Source organism: Acanthopagrus latus, chromosome 8, assembly GCF_904848185.1.
Source record: "Acanthopagrus latus isolate v.2019 chromosome 8, fAcaLat1.1, whole genome shotgun sequence".
Classification (NCBI taxonomy): domain Eukaryota; kingdom Metazoa; phylum Chordata; class Actinopteri; order Spariformes; family Sparidae; genus Acanthopagrus; species Acanthopagrus latus.
The window spans coordinates 2,357,590-2,377,123 of NC_051046.1; the positions used below are offsets into that span (position 1 = coordinate 2,357,590).

The window sequence follows — 19,534 nt, forward strand, 5'->3', positions numbered from 1 at the left end:
ACAGCAGATATTTTTTGTTAAATACAGTCACGTGTCAGTTTTCTTACATTTTTGCAGCAACTTTTTTATTTACATTATTTATTTCTGCACAATAAATACAATAAAAAACAAAACAAAACACAAAAGTTGTGAAAACACAAAATGATCAAACAGAAACAGGAGTTTTTCAGCAGGACTCTGGTTTGATCTTTGACCTGCAGGTGGTTCAGGCGGGTTCAGGTTTGGAGTTTGGTGAAGGCGGTGTGACAGATCTGGTAGCAGGTTCGGTTCTGTCCCTCGTCGTCCGCTGCTCGGTACGCTGACAGACACAGATCGAGCCACGGACGCTCACCTGGGGACACACAAACACACCTGACAAACAACCTCGCACGTGTGTGTTTATATGTGGCGGACCCTGCCACCCTTCCAGCTTTAAACACAGTTCTGGGACCTTATTTTTCTCTGAGAACAGTTTTTTTTTATTCACTCATGGAAAAACTTAATATTCCTGATTTTGAATTATGTCATTAATGTTGTAAATATTAAAGTTCTATGTTTGAATTTCATTAACAACAAAAAAAAACAAAAAAAACCACAGTGCCCCTTTAAACTCTTTTGGCTCTGTTTGGAGTGAACACCCGAGCGTCTCGTCTTAGCAGAGGATTAAACATCTTATTCCTGCGTACGATGTATTTTACAGAATACTTTGTCTTGTATTCATTTGACAGCTGTTCATTTCTCTTCACTATGATACTTAAGTGACGGACGTACCGGTGCCGCCGTCTGGTGAAGAGAGGGAGTCCATTGTTTGACGAATCCTGTCCTGAGCCTCCTGATTGGCTGCTGCGTCCTCCGCCGACACACTGAAGAACAACTCCTGAAGACAGACACCAACCTTCATCATCATCATCGTTAACTTTTACTTTGAAATCATTCAGCAGTTAAACAAACTTCAGACTGCTTCCTGCATCGTTTACGTGACGGTCCAGACCAGCAGGACTTTAGATGACGTGCTTTTTGAAACTCACGGCGTCTCTCCACAGGAAGACCTCCAGCGTGTCGGTGGCGTCCTGCAGCTCGAGCTTCATCAGCAGGCAGAACTTCAGCAGCTGAACACCGAGAGCTGCAGACCGAAGAACCAGAGACACTTACAGCATGATTCATTTCAGAGGAAAACAAACCGGCTAGATCAGACCTGAGATCAGCAGAGGTGGGAAGACAAGGAGCCTTTCACAAAACTTGTGAAGTTTTATCACATTTGAAAAAACTGATTTTAAAAGAAGCTGATGACTTTTGAAGCAGCAGAACAAGCAGAAAACACATTTCTGGCATTTTCCAGTGGGAGTTTTATCTCCACCTCCTCAGTTTCCTCTGACAGAGAGTCAAAGAAAACTCTCTCTCACCTTCTGCAACGATCTTCTCATCGATCAGCTCGACTCCTTCAGCAGACGGTTCCCTCAGAGCGGCCTGAGAGCAGCGACGGCACCTACGACACAAACGGGAAGTCAAGGAATCCCTGGTATTTAATACATCTTTTAACACTTTTGACATGAAATATCCTCCTGACACCAGCACTCATCGCTCGATTTGGAGAAATTGTCACCAAGAGTTCAGAGTGTGAAGTTCACCTCTCACCCGTAGTATCTCTTCCTGCCTCTGAACAGGAAAGGCGCCGACAGGTCGAGCAGAGTCAGCTGACCTCCCGATGACCTCACAGGGACGATGTTCTGGTAGCCGGACGCCAGTCGACACGTTTCCGCCAGAGTCGAACCTGCGAGACACCAGAAGGTCTGTGAGCTGGATGCAGACGTCTCGACTTTGTGTTCATGTGGGTTTGATGCAGTATCAGGCTTGATCGATATTTGTCTAGATGTGTTTTTGATAATCGATTAATCAATTCAGTCAGTAACATTTGCTGGTTCCAGCTTCTTAAATGTGCAGATTTGCTGCTCGTCCAAAAGCCCTAAACTTGTTACCCATGAGGAAGATGAGCTCCTTGGTTTTGCCCTCAGACATGAGCTGTGTGGACAGGTGAACACTCAGAGCTCGCTTCGAGGATCCTGAGGAACCTCCGGGGATGTTGACCCGACCGGAGAGCGCCCAGGCCGGGGGGGTGCAGGGTCCAGAGTCCCCGGACGCCTCCGAGAAGAGACCCGCTACCAGTTCATCATCAGGGACGTCCTGCCTGAGATCACAGAGCCGAGTCAGAGAAGAATCATTCATTTCATCAAATTTTACTAATCCAATCTAATCCTCAGTCTGAGCAGTAAGATCTGCATCTGTAAGATCTGTAAGATTCTTCTAATCCATAAACTGGAGTCAAAGTTTGCAGGAAACATCAGTTAATCTTGTCACATTGTGTGTGTGAGCCTACATGGATGTACACTTGCTGCAGTAGAGTTTCAGCGCCTGGTGGAGTCTTTGCGGCTCGTAGGATCTGAGCTGGACTCTGACATGGTGAACTCCACCTGGATCGGATCTCTTCAGCCTGGACAGCGTCGTCGGCTGCACGTCGTGACCGCAGCTCCTCTCTATTACACACACACACACGGTGAAGATGTTAACAGACACAAGCAGAGTGAGTAATAACTCAGTCACATTTCAAAACGTCGGTTTCAACTCCGTCAGACGTGTCGAGCTGCTGCAGTGTGCCGTGTTTCATACCTGTGCTGCTCTCAGCTGTTCCAGCATCTACATGAAAGAGAAAGAAACCATCGATAACTGAACAGCAGGCAGAGACGCACAAATCAATAAGCAATACACAACACGGGCCTGTAGACAAACTGAACTCTGCTGAAGAGAACAAAACCACCTGATCTGAAAATCACTTTATTACAAGGCTTCTAACAGGCAGGCGGCTTCAGCTCATTCATCCGGCAGCATGTGTATTCTGAATTCTCTGCTTCTCATTACAGATCTAAATGTCTAGAATGACCGCCGTCTGACCAGTAACGTCTCTGGAAAATGGGATTAGCATTCAAAGAAGTCTCCGAGGAGCTCAGTGTGTGGATCATGAGCGGCGTCCTCCTGTCGTCTTGATTTCATTTAGTCTTTTTACTGTTCCGGTTTTACAGAACAGCCTTCTACTTGTTATCAGATATGAAACTACTGCTTTGAATTATGTTTTTATTATTTATTTTTTTATTTGTTCCAAAGTCTGTTTGATGCTGTGGGATGACAGCAGAAGCAATAAGGCTAAAAACTGTCATATAAACCCCAGAATACACCCGAGCAACACAGTTAACGGTTAACAGAACACACAAATATAAATCGGTCAGATCAACTCGTGTTGTCAGATGAGATTAACTTCTTCCTCTGTGTGTCTCAGTGGTTTGTTTTCTTCTAAAATAAATATAAATATAAAATAAATATATATATTAACACCTCCTCTTTCATGTGACCGTGCTTGCAGCTTGCTGTGGAAGACTTAGTGAACCTATCGAGTCGATAACCAGCTTTAGTTTGATCACTTGGCATTAGTGCAGCCGGATATCAGACCTATAACCTGGGAATCTATTAATCAATCATTCTTTATTTGTATCGCGGCAATTCACAACAAAAGTCCTCTCATAACACAAACAAGCACTTTGATTATTAATCACCTCGCTCTGCAGTACAGGCCGACGATCGGCTGTGATTGTGATTTCACAAATCACACACACACTCGTCGGCCGTCTCTGAAAATCAGATTTTCAGAGAAAGTTTACACTTCGAGTGTGAAAACAGCCGTCTGGTGTCGAACTCTTCACACAGCTCAAACATTCAGCTGTAGGAACAAGAAGAGAGACACTGGAGGGAGACTTTCAGTTTGTACCAAGACAAACTGCTGGAGGTTCATGAAGAGGTTAAAATAAAATAAGAACGCTCGTCCTGCGTCCCAAATATTTAGTCCACTCAGAGTTACACAACAGACATCAGGCCTGCAGGTACGAGCGCAGAGCTGAAACCTTCAGGTCACAGTCAAAGTTTGGACTTTTATTGTATCCCCAGTGAAGCGTGGGCTTTTAGAAAGCTCCACTAATGGAGGCAGCTCCCTGCAGCTTCAATCCGTCCATCCGTCCTTACGTCAGAGAAGAAATTGGTTTGTCTGAGCAGTCGGGATGTTCATATTTCTGCTGCTGGCAAACATGTTTGTTATTCAATCAGCGACCTGCAGGCAGCCGCCGCTCACATCGCTCTTCCCTCTTTGTATCTGGCTCATGCAATAAAAATATTGTGATTTTTATTCTCGGTCGTTTGTAAGCAGAACCACAGCGGAGGCTTAATGGAAAAACAGGAGGGACGTTGGGTCTGTGCAGGAGGTTTGTCCATCTGACGCACGTCTGATTGAACAGATGCGCTGAACTACTTCAGGACTATTTCCGTCTGTTTAACATGCGTAACTACAGCAACTCTGTGTTGGCTTTGAGAGCACTGTGCCTGAACGCATCCTGTGTAGACAGCATGAGAGCGGAGTGGAGCGCTTTCCAAATTACTCAAATCGTTCCCCGCTTGTTCTAAAATAAGAAAAACTCTGTGTTGTATTTAAATGTTTTACTTAAACTGTAGCCTAGCAATCAAACATAAGAAGCCAAAGCCACATTTTCCAAGTAGGAATGATTTATTTCAGCATCAGGGATGCTTTGGACTGATGGTTGACGAGGTACCGGAGCAAAACTGGAAAAAATAATAATAATTGAAATAATTTTTTTGTGTCATTTTAAAATCCTCCTGCTCGTCCTCCCTGCATGCTCACGCTCTGCTCACATGCTTTGGTAGATAGAAGCCAAGTGTCAACCCAACATGATGTTACAAATTGGTTTATGAAGCCCTTACCATTTTGTTTACTGAAGCTGGAAGTGACCAAATTTGGACAAAAGTTCACAAGGTTTGTCAGTCACGTCCTAAATCACATCCTGCCTAATCGTCTATTTTACTCAAAATGGATCCACAGTTTACAAAATGGACATCATGCTGTGTTGAAGGAGACTTCTAGCAAGAGATTGAGAGCATAAACTCATCGTTTTACTTCAAAACGTTTTACTGAGATAATGAAACAAGTGAGAAGTCAGGTCATTTTCTCATAAGCTTATATACAGACAGTGGACGCTATCAGCCTCAGAAACTGTGTCCACTCAGTCAGTCTGCTAACATGCTGTGCAGACGCAGTGTTAGCATGTGCATTTAGCCGTGCTAGCAGCTGTGAGTCTGTCCTGTATAACTCTAGCAGTGATTTGAGCTAAATGCTAGCAGCAAATTCAGATTATGACCTGATGATGGTGCTCAATGGAAAGTCGACAAGTATTATTGTCGGTGCTGCTGTTACAGAGACAACTGGGTCACCTTCTGTTCTGTTCCGACTACCATCAACAAAGGACACACTGTGAGCGTATTCATTCATTTAGTGTTTTATGGAGATATGAAAGCAGGAACGGCGCCAGGCTGGATCAACAGTCAGCCTTCATTTTTCTCCCAGGAGTTTTTGTGCCCGGTGGCAGAACAGAATTTCCTAGAGAAAGTGAATTTACATCATAATGATCCGCTGAAGCATAAAATGTGTCTATTGCCAGTTTAGAGGATCACCAAAATCATAACAATTCACCCCGAGGAAACACGGATGTCTTCAACACGTTCTCATGTCAAGGTGTCCCGGTGAATAAAAAAGCTTTTGATGGGTTTGATTCGAGAGCCGTCCGACATCCAGTCGTACCTGTCAGAGACTCCGGTGGTGTGCTCCAAATCTCCAGCAGCGCCGAGTCATTCAGCTCATCATTCAGCTCATCATTCAGCTCGTCATCCTCTGCGAAGCCCTCAATGGTTCTACAGATACACAAACACAGTGGATACATGAATCCATTACTGCTGAACATTAAAATCTTCACTTCAGAGCTGAAAGTGATGCTTCGACTGAATCTAAAACATTGAATGCATCGTTTTATGTTGCAGCGCGGTTTTTAAATCCCCAAAACATTCTTTATTTGACCCTCGTCTCCTGCCGTACCTCTTCAGCTGCTGCACGTCGGGGCTGTTTTCAGGAAGGACCCGGATCCCCCTGCCGTACGCCGTCCCTCCGTGCAGGTGAAAAGCCAGGTGATTCACCTCTTCTGACTGGCTGCTGGTGAGGCCGGGCACCTTACTGGATCCTGGGATCGCTCGAAGGTTGTAGATCCGAAGGAAGTCGCCGAGCTGAAGGGACACAAATAACATTCAGCAAAGATACGAAAAAAACATTTTATTGGTCAAACTACAAGCAACAAGACACCTGTTAGATGTTCTAACGTCTTCATCGCTGGCCTCTAATTTTGAAGGAATTTATTCTTATGTGTGTGTAAAAAGATTATTTCAACTAATATAATCTCACACTTCTTGTACCAGCTCCTCTTTGATACAGTGTCAACAAGTAGACATGCTTCATAGAAATTCATCCAAACACTCAATCACAGCGTCCACACATATTTCTGACTTCACATCAGGTTTGACCAGTCAGCAGATGGCGTTGTTGCACCGGTCTTACAGTCAGTGTGGTGACAGTGATTCAGAGGCTGCTCAAAGGACTCAGTTCGGAGGGTTTGTCATTCTTTTTTTTTTTCTTCTCCTCACTCTCTCTCTTCAGCTCTCCGTCACGACGAGCCTGCAGTCGACAGAAATGTTTCCTCGCTCTCATCATCAACAAACGCTTCAGTGATCAAGTGTCAGAGGGATTCACTCTGCTCAGATATTTCACTGAATACTTGACACTGTTTTTACATGGCTGGGTTTAGTCAATAAAAGACACACACACGCAAACACACATGCACACACACACGACCCTTAATTGCATTATAGCTGGAGAGCAGAAGAAAGACTCAGAAAGTGAATCCTCTATAAGCTTCGGCTTCCTTTAAATCCATTTTCTCCGTTTACTGAGTGAAGTTTGAGTCAGTGTCAGGGTGGATTAACGGCTGATCTCCTGAGGCCTCTCCTCCTCTGAAGAGCCACATGAAGAGCTGAGAGATGAACTGGGAGGACTGGAGACCTGCACCCCGACTCACACAGAAGTATTTGATTATCTGGTGTTATACTTTAATCTAGAATTATGCCCACATAACCGGATGTTACTTCAAAACTGACGAACGGCAGGAGCTCTGCCTTCAGTGTGAGTGTCAAGACATCAAAAGTTAAAGTTCACTTGGTTTCATATCATGATCTGAGGATATTCAACGGGAGAAAGGCAAAATATTAAATATCGAAACAAGACTTTAAACAGTGAAAAGTCCTTATTTCAATCCTTAGTGTCTGACTCTCTTCTGGAAGTTTGAGCGACAGGCAACCGCATCAAACATCCAGATGTTTCTGTAACCTAAGATTTAAAGTATCTTAAAGAGCTCATATGATGCTTTTTGGATTTCTGCCTTTCCTTTATTGTGTCATGAATCATTTGTCTGTATGTAAAATGTCTGCAGAGTGAAAACAGCCCAAAGTCCACGCCAAAGGGAGTTACTGTCTCCCACAGAAACACTCCTGCACTGCCTGACACGCCTGGTTTGGAGTCAACTCTCTACTTCCATAACGTATGTGAGTCACTATGTAGCTGGAGTTATAGAAATATATATATATTGATATATACAGCTGGACTGCAGTCATCATTACCAGCTGTAGCTGTGTTATTTTCAATCACACTACCTTGCTCGGCATGACCCGCCCTACTCTGCCTCTGATTGGCTACATCCTGCCCCTTAAGTAATTGGCATGTGCAACAACCGAATAAATGTATGTACTTGAATATTAACACCATGTGACCTCTTTAAATCTTGTATGGGTCATGTGATCAGTAACTTATTTACTTTTACAGTATTCAAATAAAATTGGTTTCCATGAAGTTAAATTTAATGCAACAAAGCCAAAAGTGGCCCTCTCCAGATCTTCAGCAGCACTTTGTAAGCACCTAAGAAAACATTATATTTGAGTACGAATCATTATTAAGATCATATAAATCCCACCGTGGCAGGAAGCAAACAATGAGACCAAACAGACAGTGTTTTTGTTTGCTGAATCCCAGACTCTGGTTTTTACTGCATCTCTGGAGACCTGGATGTTTAGCAGAATGAGACGGAGGAAAACAACAGTAAGTACTTGGGAGTCTGGCTGTGTTTTCTCAGAGCTACACAAGAGTTTAGCAGTATTTGTGTTCAGGAACAGGTGTAGAGAGAACGGAGAGAGTGACTAATGCTGGGAGACCGTGACAGAAACGCCAGAGGACAGACAGCAGTTTGAATAAAGACGGAGCCATGTGGTGTACCTGGGCGAGCTTTCTGTCTGTATTCACATATTAAATCCTCTGTAGCGGTCCTAAGAGGCCAGGTGTGATTAAAATGAGCAGACTTTTAACGGAGAGTAGCAGCACAAAGTTTAGACCAGGACCATGACTCATCTGGCCACAGGACCAAGGTCACAGTGTGCCCTGAAGTCAAGGAAATGTTTTTTTTTAGGTCTAATGCAACCTCTGGTCCACTTGCAGACAAACACGGGCTGTCGATTAAATGGATTTACCACCCTGATGACCTGCAGAGCCCCCGACCTCCAACAGGTGCAACACCTCCAGGGTGAACTGGAACACTGACTGTGGGCCGGACCTGACTCACGATCAGCGTCAGACCTGACTAATACACCGATCAGCCACAGCATTAAGACTACTGACATGTGAGGTATATAACAGTGTGTCATCTCATTACAATGCATGTTCTCCTGAGTCATGTTCTTACATGTGGATACCACTTGACAGACACCAACCTTGCAAACCAAGTAGACGCTCTCATGCTATCAGGACCCCCTGATGGTGGTGGCTTCCCCCTGCAGGACAATGCTGCCTGTCACAACGTTCAGGAACGACCCGATGAACATGTCAGCGCGCTCGCTGCAGCCTCCGTGGATCGGACACGGTCGGGCACGAATACTAAATTGAAGTGGTTTCTGGAGAATTTGGAGGCCAGATCAGCATCTCGAGTTTTTGGGCACATTGTAATGCTGGGAGGGGCCACTGCCATCGAGGAAGAAGTGCCGTAGCCATGATGGGGTGTATTTGATCTGCAACAGTGTTAGGGTGGGTGGTGCATGTGGATACCAGGGCGTAAGATTTCCATGAAGAGAACTGCATCATAACAAAATGATAAATTTGATTAGTTTCAGTCCCGTCAGTGGATTTAAAGTTGTATTATTGCGTCCAAATCTTATCAAATCCCTGCAACAGGTTCAGTCTGAAACCAGAAGAGCGGAGGCTGTTGTGGTCGACGTGGTTGCAGAGCACTAAATCACTTCCTACATTCATGTTTTTCAGCGTTCCAGTGTTTTTCAGTGTTTTGAACAGGTCGGTGTTGGGTTTTGTGAAGACCATTTCCAACGGATGATGAAAAGTATGAACCAATCAGAAGGTATTTCTGATTGCCAGCAGCCAGCAGCTGCAAAAACCAACAGAAAAAATAACAAAAGCAAAACTAAAATTGCCTCCTTTCAACAGTGTTGATTTTGTACTCACCTACAGATGCAAGCCACTAAAATACACTCGACCTATCCTCCATCAAAGTTTCGTGGTAAGCCCTTCATCAGTTTTGTGTCATCTTGCTGATAAACCAACAAACCAGCTGAGAAACCAGCAAACAAATAACCAAACACACAACCTCCTCGGTGTGGGTAAATATACAGACACTACCTGTCTGTAAATCAAGAGAGAGAAAAACTTCTCTTCATCAGAAGAAGAAGATTACGGGAGAAAGACCGAGGAGAGAAAGAAAATCCGGCTGGATCATTACTAAAACAGTTGGCATAGCAACCACCAGCAGCAGAATCAGTGGTATCGTTACGGCTTTGCGAGCGACTTTTTTTGAGCTCTTTGACCAATCAGATCATTCAGCTGAGACTGCATTTAGAATAATGGGTGCATTATCACCAACAGCATGTACACGGGGGGGGCAGGACACACCGCAGGTCCACAGCTCTGAGAGCGATCGGCCTGTCTGACAGAAAATGGCTCCCTGCAGCTTCTCCTGCAAACAAACCATTTTCTTTTTTTAAAGAGGCCGAGGGAACAGAGTGGAGCAGCCTGTGGTGGCTTCTCTTAGTACTTGATCTGTATGAAAACTAAACACTCCACCGTCCGCCCACCGCCCGACAGCCAAGACGCTGCTGCCGCTGTCTCATGGTATTAGTGCTGCTCGGCTGCTCAGTAAAAAGGGATTCCTTAAAATTCAAAAGATTGCTTTGGGCTTCCACGGCTTCTCGTCAAAGTGAGGCTCAATAAAGCCGCCAAAAAACTTGTGCCCTCGCTGAGAGGAAGAAACTGTTCATTTCACACTGGCTTCTTTATGGAGCAGCAGGAAATGGGCTTTAAAAGCCAGACAGATACAGCCTAACTCGACAGCGAGGCTCTTTGTGCTGGAAAATCAACTCGATGGGGAACAGTGGATGTGACTGACTGAAGTACACCTCATTCAGATTAAATACCCAACTGCACTCTGAGTCTTTAACAGAACAATCAAGGTCGGAACATGCAGACTATCTTCAATCATGTTTAATACCCATTAATCACTGCTAGAGTTCAACAGTTGACTTATCACATGTTGTCACTGGTCAGTATCAGTCTGTATTTTAGTCAATAACAAGAAATGTCTGAACAGAAACATCACAGATCTCTTTCAGGTCATTTAAAAACAAGAACTCCATTAGAGACTCCTGGAAAATTGGTAAGAAAAGTTCAGTGGTTGTCAACTTGTTATCTGTGTAGAGGCAGGGTGGCTTGTGCTCAGGAGGTAGAGCGTGTCGTCCACTTATGAGAAGGTCGGTGGTTTGATCTATGCTGAAGTATCCTTGGGCAAGAAACTGAGCCCAGACTTAAGTGTATGTGTGAAAGGCTGAGCACAGAAATATTGTACGCCGTCTTGGTTAGGAAGCCCGACATCGCTCCTGACGAGCAGGCCGGCGGTTCGTATCAGCTTATTAATGTGAAGTGAAGCAAGAGAAAGCAAAGACCATCCAGACACGAGACGACGGCTCAGAATATCGTCCCACTCAATATAAACTTTGGTTCACAATATTTATTTGTTAGCTCTAATGACGGTTGGACTCTAAGACCAGCTGACCCCCAATCACAGGAGACTCTGTGGCCAGAAAACATGGGAGATTTGACAAAGTTTCACTTCTTGTGTCCTTGTTGGTTTTAAAAGTGAAGCTACAAATAAATCAGTGACCGCTGAGCCTTGAGAAGTTAAATTTACGAGGCAACCTAGACTGGAGGTGCTGGATGAGTCAGAATGAGCATTTCTGGACGGCATCACTACTCTGAACCGGTGAGCTGGAGCGTCCCAGAGAGTACCGAATGGCAATTTTCAAACAAGTTGATCACTTCAAACTTAATCGTCTCAATAACAATCACTGCACGTGCACGGTAACGCATCTCCGCCTACCTTTGGCCATGAACTTATCGTCTTATCACCCCTTGAATAATGCTCCCAAACTGGGCAATATCCAGATAGAGTTCATGGACCAAACAATGCTACACAGCCCTGGTAATTGATTCAAGCAGTGGGGGGAAATAAACTTGTGAGGAAACCGAGAGCTCCAGCTGAGTTTGGGCTCAGTTGGGTGGTATCACTGAGGGGATCCAGTTTTTCTGTTGCTGAAGTCAAAACACATTCCCTGATCAATAATCTGATCCACTTATTAATATGATTGTTTATGCTGCCTTTCCAGACATAAGCAGTTTAATCAAAACGACAACTGAAACTGCTCTCTGTGTGCAGCTGGCTGTCAGGTGCAGACACACTCTGAACGTAATAAATAAACACTGAAAAGAGAAAATATTCAATAATTTCATTCTTAAGCAGCGAGCTGTCACCAAATTAATTTCACACAACAATGGTGCTGTGAGCCGAGGCCTTCCTAACGAGACCTGGCTGGTGACACGAGTGCAAGTAAGCAGTGTTAGAAGTCATAAGCTTGGATATTATTGGCAGAACACCACAACTGTGAGACCTGGCTTTCACGTCACCACTTTGAACAATAACACCTCAAAGTGGAAGGACAAAAAGGTCTTGGCCGACTCCATTTCGCCGCCTGTGAACGCCTGATTTGGTCTGAATGCAGCCTTAGTTTAGTGTAAAGTTCACAACAAGGACAACAGAAAAGAAAAGAGGGTTAGTTAGAACTTTGAGAGGAACTGAAGTTAGATAAACTTATTCCACCGAGTATGAAAGATACGAATACTTGAGATATATTTCAGTTGGCATGCGTGATGACTGCTTCGTGTCTGAACTCTACTGTTGTCATGTTGTATCGACTGGATGTATTTTGTTCTTCAGTCTCTCTTGTAAAAGGGATCTTGATCTCAGTGAGACTTCCTGCTGTGTATTTGAGTGGGATTTATTGTGACATCTGTTTGTTCATCAAAACTCAATATGACTAAAGCACTAAATAAACCACTACTTTATTTGCTGTGTTCAGAGAGGATCTGTGCTGTGCCTCTCAGTTTACCAGTTGCTTATCTCTCTTCATGAATAATAGAAGCAGCAGGTCGAGGAGGTCAGCGAGGCCACTGCGGAGGCAGACGGCCGCCAGATCAAAATGTAAAACCTAAAACCTTCAGCAGCAGAATATTTCACTCAAGCAGACGTGGATAGTACAGATCTACACAGCATTTGTTTTTCTGATCAAATGGTTGATGGTGCAAATAACACACAGTCCGACATTCTGACAAAGGTGTAAAATAAAAAGCTGTTTTTAAACTCTGCTCCTCAGATTAGACATGACACCCACTCACATCCACAGAGAGAGAGAGAAATCTGACCAAAGCTGTATTATCTAAATAAATGGTCTGTACATGGGACGAAGCTCTGCACGGGCGAGAGCTGTGTAATGAGGCGTCGGTGTGAACGTGGATCTGAACCCGCGGTTGTTTGAGTGATGCTCTGCTGACTTCTCAAGCGCCAGGAGAAGCAGCGTTTCCGTTGCGGTCGGTGGTTTTTTGGAAGAGATTTGAGCCCGCGGGCCGACAGAGCTGTGTTCACTAAACAGGAAACAGTGTGGGAGTAAAGAGCGCGCTGCATTAGCGCTCGACCCCCCAAAAACATTCAATGACATGGAAATGTCTACTCGGTCGAGCGTGAGTGCTAAAAATGAGATAATGAGCGGAAGCTGTCGGAGCTGAACACAGGCTGAGGAGATCACGGTGACGATGTGAACACGAGAATCAATGGCTCAGATTTTCTCCACAATATTTCAGGATGTGGCTGTTAAAGAAAACAAAGGAAGCATTTATGAAATACACTGCCTGAATCCAAACATCCTCCCTTCTGGGCTGAGAAGACTCTCATAATGACCTCAGGTCCACGAGCACTGACATTGGTCATTTATGCAGTATAATGGGGATAAATCATGGTTGATAAGCACTTTTGTCTGAGCATTCAAACCCTTTACTGAGCGTCTTCACATTGCAGGTGGTCACCAAGTTTCTTCCTCGTTTTGATTAAAATACTTTGCGGCCTTATTTCTGCAGATTAGTAACAGCCATTACCGCCGGGGGGGCGAGTCGAAGTGAAAGCAGAGATATTTGGATTAATCACGGTCCACCAGTCAGCAGCCAATAGTGCAGAATGTACTATTGGCCCCCTCACCCCCCCGACACCATAACCAACAAGTCTCTGACGGGGTCTCGCCTCGGACCGGCAGCTTCCAGTGAACACTGCCGGACTGGAACATCACACAGCCTCCGAGGACTGAGGTTGTTTTCTTGCCAAGTTTGTCTCCTGGCATCGTGGAGGCGAGTCAGGAGAGAGGAACGCTGTACCTGGCCTCCGTCACCGTCCGGAGCCGTTCGTTGAGGTACCAGTAATTCTGTTAGCAGTTATTTTAGCAGCAAGTAAAGCCATCAGGCAGCAGAGCGAGAACCAGGAAATATTTTCTCCATAAAACATGACTCAGTTTCCCCCAAATCACTGAAAACAGGTGGATTTTTGTACAGTGAGGTCGGCTCCTGATTGAAATACTTTCCTTTTATACGTCTATGGCATCTTCATAAAATAATTGTTTATTAGATGAAAAATGAAAAATGCAACAGAACATAAACAAATGAATACATGATTCTGGGTGCAGGAAGACTCATCCACATATTCAATGATTTTCCAGGAAGTCAAAAGCTCTAAAATACCATCAAAAATACCTTTTTCTCCCCACTGTTGGGCCTGATGCTGATATATACAGAGCTATACTGACTTAATGGGATCTCTGAAGGGACATTTTCAACCAACTCTGCATCACCACAGTGTTGGTAGCTTGCGTCACAAGCAGTTGGGACTTGTTGTCATGCATCATGCAGAAGCGACATATGTTCAAGGCGTGACGGAACATCCGTGTTCATAAAAACTAGCAGCAACATGCAACACGACACGGTGCGCCGCGATCTCCACGCTCATCATCTCAGTGCGCATGCAGATTTATTAGCGTTTCTGCTGATGAGGGGAGTGTAGGAGTGACAGACCGACGTGTGTTCGTGCCTTGATTAAATCTGCAGAAGATTTCTTTCCTTTCTTAAACAAGTACCATTAAAATACTAAATGTTTTATCAGCTGTGTCTGTTTCAGAAAGAATCAATGATGGAAGAAGGCGCGCGCACACACACACACACACACACACACACACACACACTGCAGCACTCTTCTCCTCCTCCTCGCTCTCTTGTTCTCAGCTTCTCTTCTCATCATAATGGGCTCCTTTCTCTCCTAATGGCCTTCTTCTCCCAGAACCGACTCAGTCGATTTCACACAATATCACTGATGATTCACCGGAGGAGTCGGGTAATTGGAGGAAATATTCCTGTTCAAACACTTCTTTAGCAGAAAGACTCTCACTGTGTGTCACACTGTGTAACTGCGAGGTGAATTGACTGACGGGTGTTAAGAAACACCTGTGAGAAAAAAATAAATAAATTTAAAAAATCCAATCAAAAGGGACATTTTTACCCATGATGCATCACTGTGAGCTTTAGTTAAAGGCTTTATGTGTTTTGAATAGATTCCACTTCAGCATTTAGAGTTTAGATTTGTTTGTGTGTGTGTGTGGAGCCTCCTGTTTGCCACCCGAGATCACTTCTCACTGAACAGATCAGAAATATTTTGGGGCAAAGGCCAAAAGAAGAGAAGTGAGTGTAATTACCTCGATTAAACAGGAATTCAAAAGCAAAAATAAGCAAACTGAGATGCTCCAAAATACACAGTGGATGTGTTTGTGTCATTGCACCAATGTCATAAAAGTACAGACATCCATGTGTAAAATATAAACACGCAGCTGATAAAACATAATGAAGGTATGCAGAGGTATCATTTGACTGCAAGGCTGTGATGAGACGAAAACACTGAGCCGAATTAAATTCATCTGATGAATTAAACACGTCTGCAAAAACGTGTCTGGTTATCACAGGTTTCTTGAATGACAGTTTGCAGTTTTGGCTTTATTGATCAACATCTTTGTCAGTTATTGAAGCTACAAAATATGAAATGATGTTTTTCAATTTTCAGTAAAAAACGGCGAGATCCCAGATTGAAGTGAAAAAGACGTTATTAACACTCGTTTTAAAGCCGACATCCTCCCTGTAGCTGCCAAACTAAAAGAGTTAGCACACTGCCTGCCTGAGGTGTGTGCATGCACTCACCTGTGTGGAGAGGGTGTAAATAATATCTTTTCAAATCAGTTTGTGATGTTTGGGCTTCAGCAGGATCGGATTATGGATCTATAATCGAGTCCCGATATACTTCAGTTGTTTAGGAGAACACAACGACTCAGAATTCTTCAAATTAGGACAAATTATTGTCAAAATTAAGACAAAAATATCATCCTGTGATTATTTTTTACAGATATTAACATTGTGGTATGATTCATGGTTAACAGGAATGATTACTTTGACATCATGATTCTCTTTTTCACTGACACAACTATGAACAGGATGTGATGTTACATTTGCAGAAGACGACGGGGATCAGAGCATCTCTGCAGCATGACAGCATTTCATTATAAAACTGTTTTTTTCACACATTTTTTACTGTACTGCTCTTGACGGTTATGATTTTATTATTTTTTGATGATATTACTTGGAGTAATTGTGCAGCGAACCCCAGAAGAGACGACAGTCACAGTTAACTGCAGCAGTGTGCACACAACTTCTGCTCAGACTCGAGGGAAACCGCATCACTGATCTTCAAACATTTATATTTAAATCAGAGTTTGTGTTTCCTGTCTAAACTTGTAACTGTTACTGTACTGTAAGGAGTGACAGGGGAATCTAAAATTAGCCTGAAGTTAATTCAATTTCAACACTTCAGATGAGAGTTTTCACACCTCAGACAGAGAAAGTCTCACTCTCATTCCTGTCATATGGGTCTCTATCAGTGTTTGTCTCTCTGTTGCTTTCGATGTCTGAGTTCACACTCAGCTGATCGGGGCACAAGTAAACAACCGCAAATACACAGGCGTGATCACAGGTCGAACACGCTGAAGACAGACGGGAACACAACACATCTTTAACGGTGGATATAAGAACACATGCAACCCAATCCTCCAAAAACCGGATCATAAATGCAGTAACCTAAAAACCAGATCCTATCATCTGGGTGAGGACTGGTGTTTCAGAGTAAATGTTCTGGGTTTTTAACATTTGCAGTTGGGACTGGATCTTTTGAAAATACTCTACAGCATAAACCAGGTCCTTAAAAGTATACTCTGAAATCCAGATCCTAACTGTGATGATCTGAAACTCAGATGCTAAAAAGCAAACTCTGACACAAAAATGTGCACAATTCCTGATGTCAAACGTCGTTTTGTTTTCACACAGCTGCTCAACAATCGAGTCTGGCAGCGTTCTTGTGGTTGGAGGATAATGTTTTAATTAGTAATGGTTCAGGAACCGACATCGAAGTCAAGGTTTCGGTATTAGTTCTGCCATCAAAATGTTTCAAGAAGTAGCCAGTCCTACCTCAGCCTGTTTATCTGACTCAGTTCACTTTGACTCTGACACCTTTTGTTTTTCTCTCCATCACACAGATTTCCCACTTTGGTTTGCAACACGAACACCCAGATGAACATCCTGCGTTTGTGTGAACATCTTGCAGATAGATTTTGACCTGGTGTGGAATAACTCTGATCCCAGTGACTGATTTAATAACTCCACTATTAAAGTGTGGTTTAAATGTCTAGTGATGACTACGCAGCTCCCGCTCAGGTCGAGATAGCTTTTGCTCTCGCTTTTAACATTTCACCGAGCCGTATTTAATCCAGCGACCTTGAGAACATCTCATTCAACGCTTAAGTTCAATGTCATAATGTACTTACAGCATTTAGATGTGGTTAAAGACATTCTGTGTAATGAACTGATTCTGTTTGACTGTAAAGAGCTCTCGAACGCCTCCAGGGTTGAATGTAGATGTGCGTCATGAGGACAGAGTTGGAGAGTTTTTCACATAGTAAAGCAGAAAAAAAACCAGACCCTGCTCATCCTCTCAGGCTCAACGCTCAACCGTCTCCATAACAACAACTGACAGATGATCGCTTCACACGGAGATAATTAAGAAAATGAATGAGAAGGAATTAACTTCACTTAGGCAAATGACAATGGTAAATAAAACAAATATTAAGGAATAACATCAGAGCAATTTGAGTCAGTTTCAATCACCATTAACAAAAAACTCACTGATGAATTCTCCGCAGGAAGACGCAGCTCCCACTGTCTGTTCTGAGCAACTCCCAAACACTGAACTGAGCGATTAAATACAAAAGAAGCAAAACTTCGCTGCAGCGTTTGACTTTCTGGTTTTATGATTCATGAAATGGGCCTCAAACAGGGACATACACATACGACTGAGCCAGAGCTGAACGTTACAGGAACATTTTAATGACGTTCATCAGCTTCAGTGTGGCTCTGATGAGCCGGGACGAGCCGAGACATGATTTCTAATAATGCCATGGTCAATCGACACGACTTTCTGTCCTGCAGTCGCTGCCGTTTACACACTACACGACTGATGTACAGCGACAGGGGGTCACGCATTACCGGATCACACGCGCGAGACGTTACGCTGTAATGATGCTGTCCAAGAAGTCGAAACTGTTTGTGCGCTGATTTTCTGCAAAGAAGAAAAGAGTACATGCAAGAGGACGGAGTCGGAGGCACGGGAGAAGGGATTATTTTCAGACAGAGAAGTACGAGCGCCTGCTTGGACTGTGGTTCAGCAAGAATTACACCGATCAGCCACAACATTAAAACCACCTGCTTAATATTGTGCTGGTTCACGGACACAAGACTTCTGGGGTTGTCCTGTGGGTTGGGCGGGTTGGGCCTCCATGGATCTAATTTTTTCCCAGCACGTCCCAAATGTGCTTCGTCAGGTTGAGATCTGGGGAATTTGCGGGCCGAGTCAAAGCCTCGGGATCTTTGTCACAGTCGTTGGGCCATTCCTGAGATTTTTTGCAGCGTGGCAGGGCTCATTAGTCTTCTTGCCGGTGGGGAGTTCTGTCGCCAGGGGGTTGTTTACGTGGTTACATTGCACTGAAATAAGATGCTCAGTGGCAGAGGAGAGAAGGAGCGTCTCCAGTTCCCAGACTTATATCAGATACATCAGCAGGGCATCGGCGAGCTCCTGGATCACGTATATAAACAGTTCACACATGGCGATTGTCTGCCTTTGATACGGATCTTTTTGTCATGATCTCTACGAACGAGTAGAAAATCTGGGCTGTGGTGTGAGCTGAGTTCACAGACGACTTGTCTGGTAAATATCACTGTTTTTGCAGGATTCCAAAAGTTTCTATCTGAAAAAAGTTTGGTTTTGAAACGAAGACTCATTCATTAGTTATAGACGGCATTTATTATTCTAACCCTCTGCAGTTATACTTCCCTATATGTGAGATCATGTGTTAATATTTGTAGTGCAGCACTTGTTTCCGTTTGAAGTTCAGTAACTTTGAGGAGTTAAACAACAAACAAGCAGAAACACGCAGCAGCAGTCATACAGACGCTTTGATCTGCTGTTTTTCAGCAAATTCTACAGTTTGAAATGTGAGCAGGGCTGTCCTGAAGTTCTCACTGCTGTAAATTATCCGTTGCCCTGGATACTTAGACTACTATACACTGTTTCCATTGCCTAAACCTTGACTGCATCTCTCAGACACTGCAGCATTTGGTACCTCACTGCACTGAGGAAGGGATCTAAAAAATCATTTCACTCTGCTGAGAGCTGTGCTGAAGTCAAAAACACAAAACCTCCAGCACTCAAACATCCAAGGCTGCAAGGCTTCAAAGATCCGAGTCTCTTTAAAATGTTCAGGGATGTTAAAATAAAGGTTTCAGTCAGAAGACCAGTTCATCAACAAGCAAACAAACACAGAAGAGAAATCTTGGAATTAAAGTCTTGCAGAAGTGCTGTGGTCCTCTAGATGACTAAGAGACGTATCACAGGAAGTAGAGAAACAACAGAAAATGCACAGAAACTACCCAGAGGTCAGTGCAAACTCATTTATCCTTAAACACATTCAGAGTCCCCGGTGTAAAGTCAAAAAGCAGCTG

The 19,534-nt window shown here is 43.8% G+C and overlaps 1 protein-coding gene and 1 long non-coding RNA gene across 6 annotated transcripts in view; both read right to left on the reverse strand.

Annotated features, from left to right (window-relative positions):
* Positions 1-40: 40 nt before the first annotated feature.
* The window catches only part of pot1 (protection of telomeres 1 homolog), a 47,390-nt gene continuing 27,896 nt past the window's right edge, over positions 41-19,534 (reverse strand). For 3 of the 5 annotated variants that reach the window (XM_037107730.1, XM_037107727.1, XM_037107728.1), the window contains 10 exons: positions 5,960-6,144; positions 5,669-5,778; positions 2,644-2,670; positions 2,354-2,510; positions 1,956-2,164; positions 1,615-1,750; positions 1,383-1,465; positions 1,008-1,102; positions 751-856; positions 41-331 (listed from right to left, as the gene is read on the reverse strand). In XM_037107730.1, the coding sequence (XP_036963625.1) occupies positions 216-331; positions 751-856; positions 1,008-1,102; positions 1,383-1,465; positions 1,615-1,750; positions 1,956-2,164; positions 2,354-2,510; positions 2,644-2,670; positions 5,669-5,778; positions 5,960-6,144 (1,224 nt within the window). In that variant the 3' untranslated portion in view covers positions 41-215. Of the gene's footprint in view, positions 332-750; positions 857-1,007; positions 1,175-1,382; positions 1,466-1,614; positions 1,751-1,955; positions 2,165-2,353; positions 2,511-2,643; positions 2,671-5,668; positions 5,779-5,959; positions 6,145-19,534 lie in introns of those variants that run through there. The other 2 variants (XM_037107729.1, XM_037107732.1) reach the window with 2 other exon arrangements.
* The window catches only part of LOC119024713, a 1,716-nt gene continuing 999 nt past the window's right edge, over positions 18,818-19,534 (reverse strand). The window contains exon 2 of the long non-coding RNA XR_005076571.1: positions 18,818-19,534. This exon is cut by the window's right edge and continues 264 nt beyond it. This is a non-coding gene — a long non-coding RNA (uncharacterized LOC119024713).